Genomic DNA, 22,389 nt, shown 5'->3' with positions numbered 1-22,389 from the left:
CCGTTAAAATAATTGACTTGAAGATAAAACCGTAAATAAAATGTTGAAATCAATGAGATTATAAAAAATATTTATAAACATATCGTTCATTTTACAAGCAAACAAACTACGAATATATTTTGTTCTGCTTGGTGTTATATTTTGAAGTTCTAGTGTAAAATATGTAACGGTATAAAATATGTAACGAAAGTAGTAAGCGAGGATGTCTGATGATAGTCCCGGTCTGCTTGAGAATCGGAAGACCGAATTCTTGTATTTGCCCCGCCCCCCCCCCCCTCTCTGCCCCTAAAGGCGTTGTAGTAGTATATTTGGGTATTGTATATTCCTTACCCCTAAGTTAAAAGTTTTTTTAAAATCAAAGTTGTTCGTTTCTATTTAGCTTTTACATTTGTGCATAAATACGTACAAGATATGTTAAAGCATGTGTACACCATTAGTTCGAAGTATTTCAACCAGATAGTAAAAAAAATCTTGATCTAAAATATACATTTCATACAAACATCTATAAAAACAAAAGTTGTGTTAGGTGTGTTATTGTCGTGGATACACAATGGTTGTTCGTCGAAGCAATATCCGTTGTTTCCAGAAAACGGTTGATACAGAGGTGACTTCTCAATGAGACTGATTGAATGAGAGTTGTTTTATGGACTTGTGTGTGTGTGTGACTATCACGTCGGGGTGGCAGAAGTAGTGTCGATGAGACACCTGATCCTGGGGTCAGTGTGTAAGCCCCAGGACTCCATCTCCTGGTCAATCAGGTCAATCTGTTCAGACGTGAACCAGTTCTGCCAGTCCCCCACCTCACCTGTAAGAAAACAAAAAACTATAGTCCACTAAGTCTTCTTTCTTACAAAAAACAGATTTATATAAAAATAAAATAAAATGACCCTCTCAGACCTTGCACCTATCACCAGAGCAACGAGAGATGCACTCGCTACGTGCATATCTAATGGTACGAGAGTCTATCGTCTACATCAAACGAAAACAAAACTTTAATAAAAAAACTTCACAGATGAACTAAAACAGCTTGCTGCTATATGAATTATTTTAAGGATTTTATTAAAATAAAAAAAAAATATTATGGTAATAATATTTCGGTAACAAACTTTTTCGTTGTTTTATCAATAAGATCACGTGACTAAATTTTGTTTGTTTACGATTGGTGAATGAGGTCCATTATACGTAGCATAGACAAAATTGAACTTGACCATGATTTAGTCATTGTAAAATTCGACCTTTTAGCTTCGATGCCCTAAACATCTTATTGTATCATTCCCAAACGTATTATTAGACTATTGAAATCAACGGCCCACTGGTATAACCAACTGACCTTTTCTGTAAATGGGAGACTGTCCATTTTTACTGAGATGCAGACTGAAGTCTTCTTTATTTTGCTTCATATTGGCAAAAGATGTTTCTCTGTGGATGGCGTCAATGAGTTCTGGACTGCATGGGACTTCCAGAAAATCTGCCAGTTTTCTGCAAGCATCCTTGAAATCCTAAAAGAACATTCGAGATATGACAAACAAGTTGGCACAGACTTAGAGTAGTTACACAAAAGTTAATTATCATTATACATCCATTTCCGGTACATATAAAGCATCTCATATGTTCTTTTTTTGCAGAAATTAAAAAATGGTTTAAGAAATTAAACTATAAGTATCAAAATATATGTCTTATAAAGTAGGTGTCAAGAATTTGAATAAAAGATTATTAAAAAATCGCTTCTTATATAATAGCATAGCGGATTGGATAATTAAAATGCAAAACAATCTTTCTGTTTAGTTTCATCTTGTTGGAAATTTGTTTTAAAATGTCATGAAATTATTTTTAGGAAAAAGTAAAAATAACCCATTTAAATCTTGCGATCAATAGGGCAGATAGGTCATCTTTTAACGAGGGTCTCAAGTAGCCAGCACAATGGACCTCATTCACCAACCGTAAACAAACAACATTTAGCCACGTGGTGCTTTATCTCTTCTATATAATTTACGATCTCATGTTTAATTCATGATGGTTGTCACGTGACTGTTTTTTTTCATTGTTTTATCAATAAGATCACGTGACTAAATGTTGTTTGTTTACGATTGGTGAATGAGGTCCATTACCAACTGCCTCAACTTTCCCCAAATGTCAGGATGGGTGAACATGAACTTAGGAGCGTGCTAAAAAAACTTGAAAATTCAAAATCCCAGTCTTCATCGAGATTCGAACCCGTACCCCTTCCGATTCGGAAGTCAAGATCTTTACCACTCAGCCATCATCCCCCCCCCTTTTTTTGAGGAATTTTAATTGAGTCACTTCTTGAAATGCTTTGTAAAATTTTTTTTTTTTTACTAGTTTCACTAAACAGACAGACAGACAGACAGACAAAGGTTAACTTACTGATTGGAAATCTTCGTAGAAAACAACATGAAGGTTGTGCTTCCCAGACTTGATGACCTTCAGCCAGTTCTCCGTGTGTTCGAACCAGGAGTTGTAAGGCACTACACAATCAGAAATAATCATACAAAGTTTAGTCAGCTATTGACACTGAACAAAAGGAACAATGAGAAATCCACATTTAAACGAACACAAAAAAAAAAAAGTCAAATATTTTGTTAACAAAACTTGTTACATCATAAATTGGAGATTTTCTTATAAGGCAACGGTTCTCAACCTTTTAAGCTCGGCGACCCCTTTTTACAATTCCTCACTTTGCCGCGACACCCCCCCCCTTTACACACACACAGCAATAGAAGAGTAGACAATAACAATCCATATTTTCGATGGTCTTTGGCGACCCCTGGCAAATCGTCAATCGACCCCCCAAAGGGGTCGCGATCCACAGGTTGAGAACCCCTGTTATAATGCGAAAGAGCTAGCTATTTGGTGGATCCGGTGTATAGAAAACAAGATGTGTTTACGCTATATATTTTTGTATAAAATAATATTTTTTTTAGCTTTTCAGCATTGTAGAATTAAATTTCGAAGCTCCTCTCTCGTGGCATAAACTAGGTTTTATTTCGGCGGCAGCAGTGACCTTTAAATATAGCGTCTCGACTTCGGTTAAAAAAAAAAGAGTACCCACTGTTAGGAGCCTTTCGATCTATATTGCAGACGATGGCTGCCTGGTCGAGCGGTTTGCACGTTGGACTGTCATTCAGATTTATCGATGGTCCCGGGCTCAAACCCTGCCCGCTCCCATCCCCCGTCGTCCTGCGGGAGGTTTGGACTAGGAAGTAATTATCTTCAACTCTGAAGGAACATCCGAAACATGTAAAACATTTTACAAACAAACAAACAAACGATGTTAAGGTTATCTGTTTCTTTGGCCAACGGTTATAAGCAGGTTGTCATATGGCCAGCACAACGCCCAACCGCCTTTACTTTCCCCAACTAAAGCCAGGAACCCCATTAGAGTTGGGTGGACTCAGGAGAGACCTAAAAAATCACGAAATTCGAAATCCCAGTCTTCACCGAGATTTGAACCCAGGTTCGGAAGCTAAAGGCTTAACCCCTCAACCACCTCGCCCCAGTACTATTTTAGAATCGATAATTTATCGTTAAAATCTCAAATAGTTTAAAAGAAAAAAAAAACAAGATAGCGAATTAAGGCACTCACCATTTCCGTTGAGGAACAGAGGGAAGAAGCTATCCCAGTGTCCCGAGTAGTTCCAGACGGACAGGTTAGAGATGAACTTGTAATAGGACACTGCCACGTCACGTGGGTTGCGCATGATCACCACGATCTTGCACCGCTTCCGGAAGAAGTCCAGCGGAATTCTGGGATATGGCAAATGTGTATTCAGTACTCTCTGTGAAAAGAAAAAAAAATGGTTCACGAAACTTCTAGGACATCGAAATGTCTAGAACATTTTCTAATCAAAATTAGAAGATAGGATTCAGACAACAAAGAGTCCGGAATGGACCTCATTCACCAATCGTAAACAAACAACATTTAGTCACGTGATCTTATTGATAAAACAACGAAAAAACTGTCACGTGACCACCATCATTAAATAAACATGAGATCGTAAATTATACAGAAGCGATAGAGCATCACGTGGCTAAATGTTTGTTTACGATTGGTGAATGAGGTCCATTTCGACAGCGCGGACAATTCAAATGCCAAGGGCCTCGTACGCAAAGGTAGACCTCGATAAACTAACACATTTACAATGTACATGGCACCTGCTAAAGGTGAGGGGCAGCCGTGACATATATGTATAGGGTCATGGCAACTAGATTACATGGACAAGATGGTTACTTTAATGTACCAATCTCCTAATACTCTCAATTAATTCACTAAAAGTGGGTAAAGCCTCCCGAAAAAAATCCAGCACATGGCCTCTACCTACTTAAATCCGGCCTTGAGATAAACTGCTTGCATATTTTAAATTCTATCTTATTAACATGCATCACGCTCGTCAAACAGAGGAGACCAGAGAGTGGTGGTACAAGTCACGGCTGCCTCTCATTCTCCCCATTTACGAGATAGCACACTAAATGTTTTCTCTTTATGGCCGTCTAAGTATGCATGGACTGCTTTTACTGGTCTGAGCCCTAAAGGCATATTATATTTCGGGAATATAGGCTGACATTGCTATCGTCTGCTGGATAAACTTTCCGGGCACGAATTTTAATTTCCCATTAAATACATTTCCATTTTTTTTGTTTGAATTGAATTCATAATTTCGTAACAGCAAAAAAGTGAACAAATATTTAAGCGAAATTTATAATGACACATTCCGTATGAGCACATTAATAATGCAAAAGATCTTCAGATTGCTTTACATAATTAAATAAGTAAGGCAATAAAATAAATCAAAAGCTTTACAGCTTTTTCGTGTTAATTGCCAGTATTTAATTTTAATCCTGCTAATGCATCACACGTCTGAGTTTGCCCATGACCTGTGCATAACTTCGCTTTGGTCACGTCTGCCCTCCCCTCTAGGATGTGTCATGCAGATTCCCAATGTCATAGTTCTAGATCTAGACTGCTTCCCAGGTCACTAAAACTCACCGGAGAGGGGATTTCGTTGAGAATGTTGGCGGGAAAGTATTCCAAGTGTTTCATGGTCTCCTGGGGAAGGTTCCAGTAGCCGTGGATCAACATTGTGGTGATCTCGGAGAACCAATGTGTTCCTGTAAGCAGATTACAAAACTTGTCAAGAGATACATCATAGACATCACCACACCCAGCCCCGTCACACCTCACCAAAACCGTTTTTTAAATTTAACAGAGCAGACACTGGCATTTGGAGCTAAAGAACTTAGAAAAAAAAAAAAGACTATTTTGTAACATATCTGCTGACTTAGGTGTCAATGTGGCCTTATTAGCCCAGAGTCAATTTGTCCTCAGTAGCCCAGGGTCAATTTGTCCTCAGTAGCCCAGGGTCAATTCGTCCAGACTAGCCCAGGGTCAATTCGTCCTCACTAGCCCAGGGTCAATTTGTCCTCACTAGCCCAGGGTCAATTTGTCCTCACTAGCCCAGAGTCAATTAGTCCTCACTAGCCCAGGGTCAATTTGTCCTCATTAGCACAAAGTCAATTTGTCCTCACAAGCCCAGAGTCAATTTGTCCTCACTAGCCCAGGGTCAATTTGTCCTCACTAGCCCAAAGTCAATTTGTCCTCACTAGCCCAGTGTCAATTTGTCCTCATTAGCCCAAAGTCAATTTGTCCTCATTAGCCCAAAGTCAATTTGTCCTCATTAGCCCAGAGTCAATTTGTCCTCACTAGCCCAGAGTCAATTTGTCCTCACTAGCCCAAAGTCAATTTGTCCTCATTAGCCCAAAGTCAATTTGTCCTCATTAGCCCAAAGTTAATTTGTCCTCATTAGCCCAAAGTCACTTTGTCCTCAGTAGCCCAGAGTCAATTTGTCCTCACTAGCCCAGAGTCAATTTGTCCTCACAAGCCCAGAGTTAATTTGTTCTCACAAGCCCAGAGTTAATTTGTTCTCACTAGCCCAGAGTCAATTTGTCCTCACTAGCCCAGGGTCAATTTGTCCTCACTAGCCCAGAGTCAATTTGTCCTCACCAGCCCAGAGTCAATTTGTCCTCACTAGCCCAGGGTCAATTTGTCCTCATTAGCCCAAAGTCAATTTGTCCTCACTAGCCCAGGGTCAATTTGTCCTCACAAGCCCAGAGTCAATTGGTCCTCACTAGCCCAGGGTCAATTTGTCCTCACAAGCCCAGAGTCAATTGGTCCTCACTAGCTAATATAATCTGTTGTGTAAATAGGCCATTAACAATAGCCATTCGAACAGTTTGAGAATTCGTTTACGCACCAGATTTAGGATAGCTGACCAGTAGGACGTCATCAGATCTGGCCTTGAAATTCTGAAGGTTAAGTATGTGGTCAGACTGGACGTTGGGGCTGAAGTAGTAGCCAGCGTCCTCCAGCATGTTCAAGCAGCCACCCCTTTCATCCTCGACGTAGACGGACTCCATGATGGAACTAGAGAAATAGATGATTGAAATAGAGAAATAGATGATTGAAATAGAGAAATAGATGATTGAAATAGAGAAATAGATGATTGAAATAGAGAAATAGATGATTGAAATAGAGAAATAGATGATTGAAATAGAGAAATGCATGATTGAAATAGAGAAATGCATGATTGAAATAGAGAAATGCATGATTGAAATAGAGAAATAGATGATTGAAATAGAGAAATGCATGATTGAAATAGAGAAATACATGATTGAAATTGATAAGGTCTTCCTGTATATTGAGTAAAAAGTCATCGTTTATGAGGACTGGTCTGGTTTCGGAAGCTGAAGGTGTCAAGGGAATCTCCAATCGAGTACCCCCGCCCCCCCCTACCTGCTTAGTTGCAGAGTTTAGGGCGGCTACCACACTCGCCATCCCCCTAAGGCCGCTTATGAGTCTGTCCGATTTCTCCTACAGAGCCTCATACACCACTAAAATGTGTCATTGAAAACGTCTCCCGGAAAATGTCTCCCGCAAAGTGTGTCTCCCGCAAAGTGTGTCTCCCGCAAAAGTGTGTCTCCCGCAAAAGTGTGTCTCCCGCAAAAGTGTGTCTCCCGCAAAAGTGTGTCTCCCGCAAAAGTGTGTCTCCCGCAAAAGTGTGTCTCCCGCAAAAGTGTGTCTCCCGCAAAAGTGTGTCTCCCGCAAAGTGTGTCTCCCGCAAAAGTGTGTCTCCCGCAAAGTGTGTCTCCCGCAAAGTGTGTCTCCCGCAAAAGTGTGTCTCCCGCAAAGTGTGTCTCCCGCAAAGTGTGTCTCCCGCAAAGTGTGTCTCCCGCAAAGTGTGTCTCAGAAAATGTCTCTCAGAAAATGTCTCTCATTAAATGTCTCTCAGAAAATGTATCAGAAAATTTATCAGAAAATGTCTCAGAAAATGTCCACACCCGTTAGCATGTTTGAATCAATGTATATTTCCCATTTCATTATAGAGCAGCTCCAACGTAACATTCAAGAGGAGGGCTGGAACTTGTGTGGAAAGTGTGTGCCTGTGTTTGTGTAACTGTGTGTACATGTGTGGTAGCATCTGTGAAAAACATGTGCATGATATTTAACAGGAATACTATATGCAATTAAAACGCAGAAGATTTCTAGCAGTCCAGCTTTTACAATTCTTTTTGTAGTCTGGTCTTCAAAATTGATTAAAAAGATCTACCTCATAAAAAGGGGGTGAACAAGGAGTCAGAGTAATCTTTCCAACGAGCACACTTAGGACATAACTAACTTGGTGTGTAAATGGAAGATACATGTAGAATACAAAAGTTCTAAGTAGGTGTAATGTCATCCTACAACTATTGTAACAGAGGTCATTAGTGACCCCATGGGGACTAGTGTAATCACCAGAAAGCTATCCATTCTTTGTTATCTTGTAGATCATTTAGGAAGATGGGGGAGGGGGGGGGCAATTAAGTAAGGGCCCTAAGCTACACCTTGTGTAGGTAACTTCAGCACCGAGTGAGCCTTGAAATTCTGAAGGTTAAGTATGTCAGGCGTCAGGTAGTAATTTAGGCATCAGGTAGTAATTTTAGGCGTCAGGTAGTAATTTAGGCGACAGGTAGTAATTTAGGCGACAGGTAGTAATTTAGGCGACAGGTAGTAAGTTAGGCGTAAATTGGTCATTTAGGTGTAAAGTAGTAATTCAAACATAAGTAGTCATATAGATGTAAAGTAGTAATTCAAACGTAGCCATATAGGTGTAAAGTAGTAATTCAAACGTAAAGTAGTCATTTTGATGTAGGGTTGTAATTCAAACGTAAAGTAGTCATTTAGGTGTAAAGTAGTAATTCAAACGTAAAGTAGTCATTTAGGTGTAAAGTAGTAATTCAAACGTAAAGTAGTCATTTAGGTGTAAAGTAGTAATTCAAACGTAAAGTAGTCATTTAGGTGTAAAGTAGTAATTCAAACGTAAAATTCATCTCAGATACAGGACTAAATAGTGAAATTACATTCAACTAGATTTATATAAACAAAAAATTAAGAAGAAGCCCCAAAACAATTGCGTCATAACGGCTGATTTTATATTTAAAGGCAATCTTCGGCTTTGTGACAGTGCAATTTGAAGCCCCCAAACAATTACGTCATAACGGCTGATTTTATTTTAAAGGCAACCTTCGGCTTTGTGACAGTGCAATTTGTCCACACGGGCCATGGTACGCTGATACGTTAAGGGCATGAACTTAGAGAGGCCCCCCCTCCCCCCGCCCATTTTCACTCATTCATAACCAAGCCGAGATAGAGATAACTTGGTTGAGAATGTCATTAACTAGCACTACCACCTGTCACGTGCAACCACTGAACACCCGCCCTCAAAGTAAGGTTGCGCAATAGGGTTGCGACATAATGCATAGATTTGTATATTATGTAGAACAAAAAAAAAAACACAAACAAACAAAAAAAAAAAAAAACAAGATCGAAGGTCCTTGAAATAACCTATGTGCATCTTAGACATACTACTTACAATAATTCGTATTACTGGTTTATTTCATTTTTTTTTTAACTTAAAAAAAAATTTTCTTCAACATTTCATATTTGTTATGTTCTTAAAAATATATTTAAAAAGAAAAAAAGGTTTACAAACGGCCTATTGTGTTCGCGTGGGTTTAATTGGAGGATGGTGAGGCAATGTCTTCGGTTCCAGGTTTGGGAATGAGTTTCACGTGACTACGCAACCTAGGGCGACCTGAATGTTTTGCCCCATCTAATGCGGACCAAGCTGTTGGGGTTTATTTTCGTCTTTGGCCAGGGGCTTTGGTTTGGGCCTCAAATGTGTGCCCAGTGAGCTCCCAAACAGGAGCTCACCATCTACCAGGTACCTTCGGTACTCAGAGAGGCTCTACAGTGTTAGTATAGCGAAAACAAAATTACATAAAATATGTTTGTTTTTAAACAGCTTTCAAAAACGTGACTGTTTATGTAAGGAATGATAACCCGGGAAACGTCCAAGATTTAGGACAAAGCAAAATATTTATCTCAGGTTCAGTGTGACATCTGAGGTCCTGGATTAAGGGCAAGTGGAACACTGTACTAAACAGCGAGCCCCAGGGGTTATCTCTTAACCAGGTATCAATCGAAACTAATTCATTATCTCCCTTTATTTTTAGTTTTGCTTTGTTGATTGAAAGTGACGATGCAAATATGCACATGAACTTGCACTAAAATCGAGTTCACGAATTCAGTTATAATAAACCAGAGTTTTTCACTTCGTGGCCGATATTGCAAAAATCTTTTCAAAGATATAGGCCTACATCAACTTTTTAATTTATGGAACAATCGTTAGAGCCGTTTTCGAAATATCTGTCAAGTGTCGGTTTCCAGTTTTCACCCATGAAGAGATTGGGAGCAAATAAAGGGAATTGTAAAACAAGCAATCATTTTTTATTTAAAAAAAAAAACAAAACTTATTTAAAGGGGAAGAACTCCGCCCTTAAAAACTATATCAGTAATGTACAAGCTATTTCCCTTATTCGATATCCAACAAAATAATTAATTACTAAAACTGAATTGACCAATGAGTATTTTTTAAATGCATTTTTAAGGATGTTGTAGTCTGGTCTTTTGATCGGCTTCTTGTGTCCGCTGAGAATGTTATAGACAATGTGTCCGCTGAAAATGTTATAGGCAATGTGTCCGCTGAGAATGTTATAGTCACTTAATGAGTCCGCTGAGAATGCTATAGACAATGTGTCCGCTGAGAACGTTTAACGGGTCAAGTATATGAAACCCGAAATAATTCTGAGATTCATGACCCAGTATGTACTCGAGTAGCCTAACTATAAACACTTGTTCAACCACTAAGTTTTGTTAAGCCGCTATGTTTGGTTAAACCACTAATTTTGATTACATTCTGTTAGAACACCCCTTTCCTCCCTCCATTGTCAGGAGAGCTACACTAATCCAGTCTTTTAAGTCATCCCCTTTATCTCCCCCCCCCCCCCCCCCAATCCCTTCACTATCTCCATTGTATATTCACTATCACTAAAAAAACAACTCCGAATCAAATAAACAGATACCCAGAAAACACCAACTGCGCATGCGCTGTTGCAAGTGCTCTGGCAGAAGTAACCAATGAAACTTCGCCTCGGTGTCCCAGAGTAAGGGAAAATATGTTTACGATAGCAGTTGTGCCCTGAGGTCAAGATGTTTGAATGATGACATTGGTGCTTTTGTGTTCACGTAGTCATCTAGTATCTAGTCCAGGACATCTGTCGACACGATAGACTCTAATGGGGATCTAGATCTGTATTGTTCTATGAATTCAAGATAATTTCAATTCATGTGTTGTCTTAGAATGGATTGAATTAAGTTGCTTATGCTTTTAAAACTATCAATAAGCTTTTTTGTTTGTTTGTCGGTCCAAATCAAATACTTTTATTTCTCTTTTAGTTTGATTCTTCATTTGTAATTAACTTCAATTTTTAAAAAAATAAATTCTTGGATGCAACTTTATAGAAAATTAGCTTCATTGATTTAAAACAACTTGGAATAAATAGAAGTTTTTTTTTCATTTCAACACATCAAACAAAATGTGAAAGAATAAACTTTCTATTTTTTTAATAACCAACCCCCCCCCTACCCTTTTTACTCTGTTTTAAAACAACGTCCCAGATCTGGCACACTAACACAGTAGATTGTAAACATCACTTTTAGGCCTAAACCCCGCCATCGGGCATCATCTGACATCTAGGTGACATCTAGGTGACATCAAGGTACTTAGGGGACATCTAGGTGACCTTTTTTAATGACATTTTAGGTCTTACTTTATTTTACTAGAATTTACCCCATTTTTTTGTTCCCCATTTTGTCAAACATCCCCCAGGGGCGTAGCTAGGAATTCCCCATCATTTGGGGGCCTTGACCTCTTTTGCCCCTGCATTTTGCGTAATATTTAATTTTTTATCTAAAAACACTCATTTGGCCCCCCCCTCCCTCGAGTGGCGGCCCGGTGGCATTTTGAAAGTCTCCCCCCTCCTCCCCCCATCCTAGCTACGCCACTGCATCCACCCCACCCCACCCCTCCCCATATTTCAACCTTTGAATTTAATCTACGTCTGCTTCATCTGTTTCCTGTCACTCTTCAATTCGATTTTTCTACCTCCTGATGGAAAATAAAAATCAAAGCATTATTCCGTCAAGGACATACTCCAGAATCCGACAACCTAGTTTTACTTTCTTTCACACACACACACACTATCACAGTCACTCTCACACACACACACACAGTCACACACACAAACACACACAGAGTCACTCACACACAGTAAATAGAATCCCAGTAAGGTAAATCTAATGATGGTCTTTCCCGTGAAAGTCTCTGGAATCGGGGTGACGGGAAGTCAAGGCTTGAGCATGCGCAGTCCCATTCAAAACAAAAATATCGATGAAAAATTTTTTTCTTGAGTTCGCATTTTAAAAGTAAGAAGAGTTAACCAAGTTACTAACAGTCAGTATGACCTTCAAATGACATTAGTAATAAAAACACGCTAGTGATCCCATTTTTTTTCTACATCGCAAGAAATTGGAATTTTAATGACAACAGACTGGGAGGAGGGGGAGACCTGGCAACACATGGAATTAAGAACTCAGTTATGTCCGAAGTGTCACCATCCTTAGCACTCAAAGGTCAAGTGAGGAAATAAAATTTAAAAAAAAACTAGTCCTTGACACTTTCTATTAAGAGTTATAAATAGCCATAACTGGACCCCCATAAAAAAAAGGAGCTAGTTTTAAAAAGCCAGTAGAAAATGACTTAAATAAAGCAACGAAAGCCAATTTAAAAAGAAAGCCAATTTAAAAAGAAAGAAAGCCAATTTAAAAAGAAAGAAAGCCAATTTAAAAAGAAAGCCAATTTAAAAAGAAAGCCAAATTAAAAAGAAAGAAAGCCAATTTAGAAAGAAAGAAAGCCAATTTAGAAAGAAAGAAAGCCAATTTAGAAAGAAAGAAAGCCAATTTAGAAAGAAAGAAAGCCAATTTAAAAAGAAAGCCAATTTAAAAAGAAAGCCAATTTAAAAAGAAAGCCAATTTAAAAAGAAAGAAAGCCAATTTAAAAAGAAAGAAAGCCAATTTTAAAAGAAAGAAAGCCAATTTAAAAAGAAAGCCATTTTAAAAAGAAAGCCAAATTAAAAAGAAAGAAAGCCAATTTAAAAAGAAAGAAAGCCAATTTAGAAAGAAAGAAAGCCAATTTAAAAAGAAAGCCAATTTAAAAAGAAAGCCAAATTAAAAAGAAAGAAAGCCAATTTAAAAAGAAAGAAAGCCAATTTAAAAAGAAAGCCAAATTAAAAAGAAAGAAAGCCAATTTAAAAAGAAAGAAAGCCAATTTAGAAAGAAAGAAAGCCAATTTAGAAAGAAAGAAAGCCAATTTAAAAAGAAAGCCAATTTAAAAAGAAAGCCAAATTAAAAAGAAAGAAAGCCAATTTAAAAAGAAAGAAAGCCAACACCGGATACACCAATAAAGCTAGCTAGATGAAACTCTCTTGTATGTCTATAATCTGTATCGTGACAGCGTGATGTCTAAAGACAAATTGATTTCAATGTACTATTTAATAAAGATTTTTACTATTATTATTATTATTATTATTATGCTTACATTATTTTGCATATTAAAAAAAAAACATACTAGGAAACGCCACTAAATTAATTGTCTACTTGTCAATCTGTCCGTATTTTTTTTTTTTTTTTAGATTAAGTGCATATAGGCCAGGTCTAGATTTCGAAGATTATGGAGGAGTGCAGCATGTCACGAGGGAAATCAGTCCGATCAGTGACCTACATATAATTTGCCACATATAGTTCAACTAACAGCTTAAAAATGTACATGTTTAGGCCTAGTGCATTTAAAGATGCTTTTACCGTCATTTCTTATGTTACATTCAAGATAGTATCCACTGGTTTATCTAATCGAGTACGCTATTTGTTTTATAGCCTCCGGATGTTCCGTCGGAAATAAACCTTACTTCATAGCCCTAATCTTATGCAGAAAGGGAGGGAATGGTAAGTTAGTAACGCGCTAGGTTCGAACCCTAGCCCATCGTAACGACAGCCCGAAGCGCATTCCGCATGACCAGGCAGTCACGCAATTTGAAACATAATCTAAGGTGTGTAAATCTGATAAAGACTTGTAGGTCTACGTTAAATATCAAAAACATATTTACAAACCTTATTGCGACATATTATCACCTATTTTAATCACTGAAAATAATATGTATTTATTCCTTTATTTTAACATGTATTTTAAAGCAAAAAGTCTGTAGTAAATATTGTGCGCTGTATTGTATTTTCAAACTTAATTTCTTAATTTTTAGAATTCATCAAAAAGTAAATATTTCACTACACGAGTTGTTCAGCACCATATTCAGACATGAGGCGAATTGGGCGGTCCAAAAGGTAGAGCAAAGCGAATGTCAAGGCCAGGTGAACAGCTTATCGACCGCACCAACTGTGGGAGTCGGGAGAGAAAAAGATCTCCAGGAGCTATAATTGTCCTATGTAACAAATGTTTTCATTGGTTTAACCAAGCTGGGTCATTTACCCGAGTCATACTACAAGACTGTTAAAAAAAAATTGTGTTTTTATTTTAGAGAATATTTATTTGTTTGTTTAAAAGAACAAAATCATGAAATTAATAAAAGACGAAATAAAAGATTATACGAAAAATAAGATCTTATGAAAAAATGAAAACAAAACAAAACAACCAACAACACGAAATGATTGAAAGATTCTATTCAAGGCAAAGGACTGGAATGGAGAAAGACGGTCAACAGATCCTGTGTGGTGCCCCAACAGTCCAGCAGACTAAGGGATAGGTGTTGTTGCCGGTCGTTGACTTGTAGCACCAAACTGCTGGTAGACAACTAAACCGTTGTTAGGCGTAATGTATCTTGACTAACAAAACTTCAAAATAACTTGATAAAATTCCGTTCTTGAACAAAGTAAATATAACTTTATTTAAAATATAAACAAAATCAAGTTAATATGAAATCAAATCTAGTCTAAATCCGGTCCTGGTAGTTAGTTCCAGTAGGTTAGGGTTAGACCATGGCTAGGCAATTTGCAGTATGAAAAAAGGAAAATATATTTTTAAAAAATATACATTTCGACTTTCATCTAAGGTAAATTTTTCCAACAATTATTCCTGTTTTTTTTATTTGAGTTGAAAAACTTAAACATCTTTTCCCCGTCTGCATCAGGTTTCTGCTAAATGCAAACATTTGAAATCAAGATAGGATATTCTTACGAAATAAGGAAAAGCCGCTGTTAGCTTTGTGCGGTCTGTCTGTCCGTACTTCCGTCCGTCAGTTTAGATCTCAAAAGCTACAAAAAGTTATTGAAAATCCAATTTAATGATGTTTTAGAGCGTTCAAATTTTGAAATGAGCTGCCCCTTTTTATGTTCTGATATTCGTGCTGAAAAATATTGAAAGACACTTTGTTTCCTGAAGTGCAGATAACCCATGGGGTGGAGCCATTTATTTTCTACCATTTTTAAAAACTAAAATTGGACTATTTTACTTTAAATATTGCTTAGGTCAAAATTGAGACACACGTATACGCACAGTGCTCTAGAAAGTGGGAGCTTGAAATCAGGGCCGGCTCTATCAATGGCGGGGCTCTATGCGAAACGGATTGCGAGGGAACTAATCAGGGTAGGGATAAGCATAACGTCAAAATTAAGATTTTGTATTAGAAAATAAATTCGTCTTTGGAATACATTTTTATGAAATGAAAGTTGATAATACCGTTTTTTTTTATCGCGCGCAGGTTTAATAATAATAATAATAATAATAATAATAACACCCCAAGTCCTCCACCATAAGGTTATACCTGCCCAGGAAGGATGGGGGTCGTGGATTGCAGAACATCTTCAAATTGTGTAAGATGCAAGTTTTAAAAATACGATCAAAACTGCTCGCCTCCAGCAATAAATTAGTTTCCTTCCTACGGAAATACGACTCCGATGCAACCCCTCTGAACCTACACAATGCTGATGTCAATATCGGTTTGGACGACGTAGGGCATGAGATTCGCCAATGGGAAGAAAAAACACTCCACGGAAAATTTCCGGCTTCATTACATGGGGACAACATCGACAAGGCTGCTTCCTTAACATGGCTCAAAGCAGGTCATCTCTACCCTGAAACAGAAGGCTTTGTTACAGCAATACAGGACAGAGTAATCAGGACAAAAAATTACGAGAAGCATATCCTGAAACTCAATGTTGTCGACAAATGCCGAAAATGTGGAAATGTGGGCGAGTCGATTGAACACATTATGGCAGGATGTCCAGCCCTATCAGAATCAGCCTACCTAGGTCGCCATAACCAAGTTGCAAAGTTAATACACCAACACCTGGCTTTGACGTACAAATTGATCGGTAAGGACACTCCCCCTTATTATAAATACTCTCCGCAAGAGGTTCTCGAGTCTACTGAACATCTGCTGTACTGGGATAGGCCTATTCTGACCGACAAAACGGTAGATTTCAATCGCCCGGATCTGCTGTTCATCGATAAAAAAGAAAAAACCGCTACCATTATCGATATCGCCGTACCACTGTCTCATAATTTAAGAAAAACTGAGATAGAAAAACAAAGAAAATATGGGAACCTAGGCTTGGAGATTAAGCGTCTATGGAAATTGTCCAAAATAACAATATACCCCATTGTTATATCAACCGAGGGGATAATAACAACTGACCTCACAGACACCTTCAAGGCCCTTAACATTCCTAGGAACATCTTCGTTGCCTGTCAGAAGGCGGTACTGCTGCAGACCTGCCACATCACCAGAAAATTCCTCAGTGGAAACTGTTAAAGGGACTACGATGAATTTTGTTTCTCTTTAGCGAAACTCGACCCTGGCAGCGCCAGAGAATGACTACTCGTTCATTTCTAACATAATAATAATAATAATAATAATACTATAAATAATAATATTTATTATTCATAAGGAAATTTGTCTTGCAATTTGTGCATAACACCAAACAAAAAATTATAACTCTAGAAAACCAAAATATACATTTACATCAGACTCACTCATAATTTACATGCGAGAAGCTAATATCAGTTTCCCAAAATGACAATTTTGTCTATTTTCATAAACTTTTTCGTATATATTTATTAATATTATTTATATTTTTCGATATATTTTGCAACTACAGGAGATTTCTGGAAGTCCCTGGAAAATCAGGAGGCCGCGGAAACCATGTTATTATAAAAAAGTTATAATGGTGTTTAATTTAATAATTTACTCCTAGAATTATCGCGGGGCCTATGCAAGTACGGGGCCTATGCAAGTACGGGGCCAAATGCGTCCACATAGGTTGCAGTGGCCTAAGTCGGGCCCAGCTTGAAATGTTTCTAATGCCACAAAAAGAAATTGCAAAAATTTAGACCGAGTGGTCTGCTAGTCAAAAACTACGTCGCTAATTCTCAAGTGGCTTTTATACTAGTCTTTATCCTAGAGCCCGGCTTCGGCTGGGATTTTTATAACAACATAGTTGAAAGATGAGCACATACAAGAAACTGGAGACGAAAAAAATGATCTGAAAGTAATGGTAACCTCCCTTTACTTTTATAATAATATAAAATCATTTTTAAAAATTTAAAAAATATTTTAATATTTAAACGGCCGTAACAGGCTATTTAGGTTTAATTCTTTTTAGGGAGCAATTTGTATAATATCTGGTGATTACATACAAACAAGCTGTGACTGCAATTGTGTATCAAAGATTGGCCTCTTTTAGTCTCATAAGAGGTTACGTACTGTATATACTCTAGAGACGTAAAATGCTATTATAAAATATTTAACATAGACACAGAGAAAGCGATGGGAAGACACCAAAGAATGGACAGGTCCAGGGCCGGTCTTAGGGCACTGCAACCTATGCGGCCGCAGTGGGCCCCGTACTTTCATAGGCCCGGCTCTAACTCTAGTTGTAAATTATTAAATTAATACTATTTTAACTTATAACAGTCAATGGCATTTAAATATAGATCTAAATCTATCTCGATCTCTTAAAAAAAATCAAAAGCGATATTTTGCTAGTCGATAGTAAAAATCTAAAAGGCACATCTGAATGTTTATCGGCTTTATGTTGGAAATCTACCTTCTATTGTAGATGGCTCGTAAAATCGATTTGATCTTGATTTTGCACTTAGTAAAGTATGAATAAAATGCAATGACGAATTTATTTTCTAACAAAAAATCTTAATTTTCACTTGTTATACTTATCCCTACCTAGACTAGGCCCCGCGCAATCCGTTTCGCATAGGGCTCCGCAATCTGTAGGACCGGCCCTGGACAGGTCTGTCAGTGATTGAAAGGTAAAGGACAGAGAGGAATAGAGAAAGACGGTTGACAGATCTTGTGTGGTGCCCCAACGGTCCAACAGACTAAGCTTTTATCAACTCTGTCTGTCTGTCTAGAACAAATTTTGTGAAAATTTCTTCTCCCACTTCCCATTCTCGGATCAAGTTGAAACTTTGCACAATTATTTATTGTAGGCTACCTAACAAAACATGAAATAAAAAAAATTAACCATTTAATTAATTAGTTGTCATTAATTAACTTTGAAATAGTACAACAGAAAAAAAAATAACTTGCAGTATTGAGAGATATGGTTATCTATGTTTTCTTCCCCTAATATAAATTTTATTTAAAAAATATTTTTTTTCAATATTTTGTTTATTTCCCTTTTTTTTTCAATTTCCTAAAAATATTCTCTCCAAAAATAAATAAATAATTCATAAATAAAACTTAGAAAGAAAAAAAACGCTTGTAGTAAATATTTTAAAGATCTACGACTAAAAATTAAGATATTAAAAATGTTTACAAAAAATAAATAATCAAGATTCAAATACTGATGGGTATCATGCGGCCAGCACAACGACCAACCGTCTTTACCTTTCCCCATCTAGTCCCAGGTACCCATTAGGACGTAACCATCTTTTCTCTGAAGTAACATCTGTATTATATAAGATAAGAGAAAGAGCTGGTTGGACACAAGATAGCGAAATAAAAATATCAGTTTTCACCAGGATTCGAACCCGGGACCCCCGCCAAGCGCTTCACCGCTCAGACATTCTCATTAATTGTAGACCAAAGAAACAGATGAACTTTACATCATCTGCCCTCTACATCGTAATGTCTGAAAGGGGACCATTGTTAATTCCTGACGAGACCGACACATCGATTTAAGATTATAAAAAGAACCAACACTTATCTGGATAAACACACCAGCGTAAACACATAGGCCTAAGTTTCTTCATTCACTTACCGATCCAGTAATTAAAACAAATTATATATCTAGAATTTAGCCTTCAGAAACTTTAACAATAATAAGTAGACACTAGAATTAAACATAGCGAAATGGTATCCAGGAGAAATATATATTTATTTTGTGCATTTTAAAATTATTGTTTTTGATTCTGGTGAACTGAGTTCAGTGAGCAATCAACTAATTAAAAAAACAAAACAAAACAATGTTTACCGTGCGATACAAGTCATTCTCTGAAAACTTGAGATTCGCGATGCCCTATTAATAACTATTTTATATTTAGTAAAACGCGGGCTCCGGCCAGGTATTTATATGCGTTTGGTATGAGCAGCGGGTGTGTGTGTGTGTGTGATACGGTGTTTTATGTGGCTATGTGATTGAGAGAGTGAGAGAGAGAGAGAGAAAGAGAGAGGGGCGGCTGAGGAGTTAGATGGGTGGTGGGGGTGGGGGGATACTGCAGTGCGTGGCTTTGAACTACAGGCGATTATCTGAAAGAAGTTTAAAAACATGAATGGGGAGAAAATAACAAAACAATACGTTGGTGGGGGTGTGTCACAAGTATGATATGTAAAGGATTTGTTCCGGTATGTGGACACTAGCAGATAGTTATTAGCCACTAGTTTTTAAGGGGCCCACAAATCCGGGACTAGATATTGGACACACAGGATGTACACATAATGTTGCATGGTGGCTATTTTTGGCAACGCAATTGGAAAGGGGGGAGAGAATTCTATAGGATATTAATTTGTGCGTTGCTCGTGTTGCTTCAAAACCAAAACCATGTTTTAACCACATTCATCTCTTCGCAATTAGCTGCTCTGCAGGAAACAACAGGGAATCAAATAGCATGGACTTGTCTTATTGGTTGTTGTTGCTGCTCACAGAGGCCATCTCAGGGGAGTGCGAGTGGGGCAACCGCCCCCCCCAGGCCCCCCGCCTTAAAAAAAAAAGGGGGGGGGCGATAAACAGAATCCTTGGATTACCGTCACTGAGCTGCAACGTCACTGGGTCTGCACGACGTGGCCACCAGCTATTGGTCTAAATTGCCCACAGGTTGTGACGTTTCAGGTCAGTTTTGAGGCCTTCTATAACGATGATCTCTCGTCCCTTAGGGGAGTGCGAGTGGGGCAACCGCCCCCAGGCCCCGCGCCTTAAAAAAGGGGGCTGATTAAGAGAAATTTGGACTGACCTGCAACATCACTGGGTCTGTACGACATGGCAACTAGCTATTGGTCTAAATTGCCCACAGGTTGTGACGTTTCAGGTCAGTGTTGAGGCCTTCTATAATGAATGGTCTCTCGTCAGCCCATCGTACAAATATTCGTGGCCCTGCTATGACACTCGCCCAGGGCCTCACGCGCACGTCTAAGAGGCCGCCTCTGTTGCTAAAAATTCTTAAAGCTCTGAACATTTCAAGTCATTTGCTCCGCTTTTCAGCTGCAAATAAATGTAAAAAAAAAATAAATAAACTGGCTTCTTTATTTGTCTTCAGACATACATAACAAAATTTAAAAAATGCACTGCTATTATCTTATCTTATAAATATTTGACGTTTGTTTAAAACAAAAGATAATAATTATTTTCCACGCTTATTCACTTGTTAATCTAGTCGTGGATGTTAAACAGAGACTTAAACTCCACTTAGTCATAGGTTTTTCCTGAATGGTTAAGGCACAACCTGTTCCATGTTATAACGACACTTATAATGGGGACAGGGGTGGGGGGGACTTGTATGAATTAGTCCTAGCAAGTGGAATAAGATACATACCTTTTTCTTTTTGTCTGAGTATTTTATTAGTGTGTGTGTGTGTGTGTGTGTGTGTGTGTGTGTGTGTGCACGTGATAAACTAATAACAAATTAGACAACATAAATCCAACGAGATCTAGTCTTCACCTTTTGCTAAAAGGATTGCCCTTACTCTATATCAGGGGTTCTCAACCTGTGGGTCGCGACCCCCTTGGGGGTCGATTGACGAATTGCCAGGGGTCGCCAAAGACCATTGAAAAATGGATTGTTATTGTCTATTCTTCTATTGCATGTGTGTGTGTGCGGGAAGGGGGGGGTCGCGGCTAAGTGGGGCATTGTAAAAAGGGGGTCGCCGAGCATAAAAGGTTGAGAACCGCTGCTCTATATTATCTATAAAGTGGGGACCTTTAGTTGTCGCAAACTGCGCTCCTCGTTTCACAACATCAAAAATCAATTTCAAATAGGGTGGTAGCCATAGCGTTAAATCACGTGCTACACTCAATCTAAGTGATTTGGCTACATTACATGTACTTACACTGGCTACAATGTAGCTACACTTCCTACATACGTAGACGTAGACACACTGGTTACAATATAGACTACATCGATATGGCTACATTGGCCACATTAGATGTAGCTACAAAGTAACTAGAATAACTATATTAAAAGTAGCTGCACCGGCTATATTTGATGTGACTACAGTGGCCCATTAGATGTAGCTACACGTGCTACAACGTAGCTACATTGGCTACATCAAATATAGCTACACTGGCTACGGCTAAGCAACACACCTTACATTAGCTTATTTTAGGCTAAACTCACTAGATTAGATGTAGCTACACTCGCTACATTGGATGTAGCTACTTTACATAGTTACATTATTATATATTATTACACTGGCTAAAAATGAAGTTAGGTCTACTTTGACTACATTAGTTGTAGCTACACCTGCTACATTATTTCTACATTGGCTACATTGTAGCAATACTTGCTACATTAGACGTAAGTAAAAAAAAAAAAGAGTCCTCGATGTATAAAACAAGGAGTTTGTGTATCAGATAACATTGGCGACTGACTCACGTGTCACTGAAGATCACGTGTGTCTTTAAGTGTGTGTGTGTGTGTGTGTTTGTGTAAAGGTACAGGACAGAACCAGTGATGTACAAGACTGCAACTATGAATTATTCCAGGCGTATCCATAATGTGGTAGACGTTTGAAAGTAACGCAGGGTACCAGTGCAAAAAGGAAACCGGTACACCTAGCTCTCTCTCTCTCTCACACACACACACACACACATACAGATACCCACAGACACATCACCTCGCCACTTCGCTAACACGAGTGGTGGATCTAGTTGAAGGTATGCGATAAGACCTGGTAACGACGATATTTATATTTAGCGGCCGCTATTGTGTTTATGTTGTGTGTCTGTTCGCGCTATCAAATCTATGATTTCGTTGTCTTCTTTACGTAGGAGACACATCCCTCCATCCCGAATTTTTTTGTTCTCTATTTTTTTTTAAATCAATTTCTTTACCAAGTATGCACATACATATATACCTTTTAAATCAAAAGGAATTCTAAGGGAGGTAACTTATGAAATTTAAAATAGTATACCTATTGTGCACCTAAAGCGTGACCAAATGGACCTACAAGTTTGTGTTACCTTCGTAACCTTTTTTGTTTTGTGCATAAAGTTAAAAATTATACAAACTGTATGTTGATTACAAAATGTTGTTTAATTAACAATTGTATTATTCGGTCGCCGATAATCACTTCTATTGTTCTTAACTAGATTTTTTTTTATTCAGTAGAATTGAGTAGACGATTAAATTGCCAACATTGCCAAAAATACATAAGACAAAAGCGTAAGCTCCATGTTTCCACAACAATGAAGTTTAACAT

The 22,389-nt window shown here is 38.0% G+C and overlaps 1 protein-coding gene across 2 annotated transcripts; it reads right to left on the bottom strand.

Moving 5' to 3' along the window:
- Positions 1–309: 309 nt before the first annotated feature.
- On the bottom strand, positions 310–19,177 carry LOC106052881 (sulfotransferase 1E1-like). 2 transcript variants are annotated; one of them, XM_056007262.1, is made up of 7 exons: positions 18,950–19,177; positions 6,270–6,439; positions 5,006–5,127; positions 3,605–3,797; positions 2,386–2,486; positions 1,331–1,499; positions 310–805 (listed from the first exon to the last, which is right to left on the bottom strand). In XM_056007262.1, exons 1-7 carry the CDS (start codon positions 18,964–18,966, stop codon positions 669–671), a joined length of 909 nt encoding a protein of 302 aa, XP_055863237.1. In that variant the 5' UTR covers positions 18,967–19,177; the 3' UTR covers positions 310–668. The 2 variants fall into 2 exon arrangements, with proteins under 2 accessions (XP_055863237.1, XP_055863238.1); XM_056007263.1 differs by lacking the exon at positions 18,950–19,177 and adding an exon at positions 18,737–18,824.
- Between the last annotated feature and the right edge of the window lie 3,212 nt (positions 19,178–22,389).

Source organism: Biomphalaria glabrata, chromosome 12, assembly GCF_947242115.1.
Source record: "Biomphalaria glabrata chromosome 12, xgBioGlab47.1, whole genome shotgun sequence".
In the NCBI taxonomy this organism is placed as follows: domain Eukaryota; kingdom Metazoa; phylum Mollusca; class Gastropoda; family Planorbidae; genus Biomphalaria; species Biomphalaria glabrata.
This window is presented reverse-complemented; position numbering and strand designations above follow the sequence as displayed.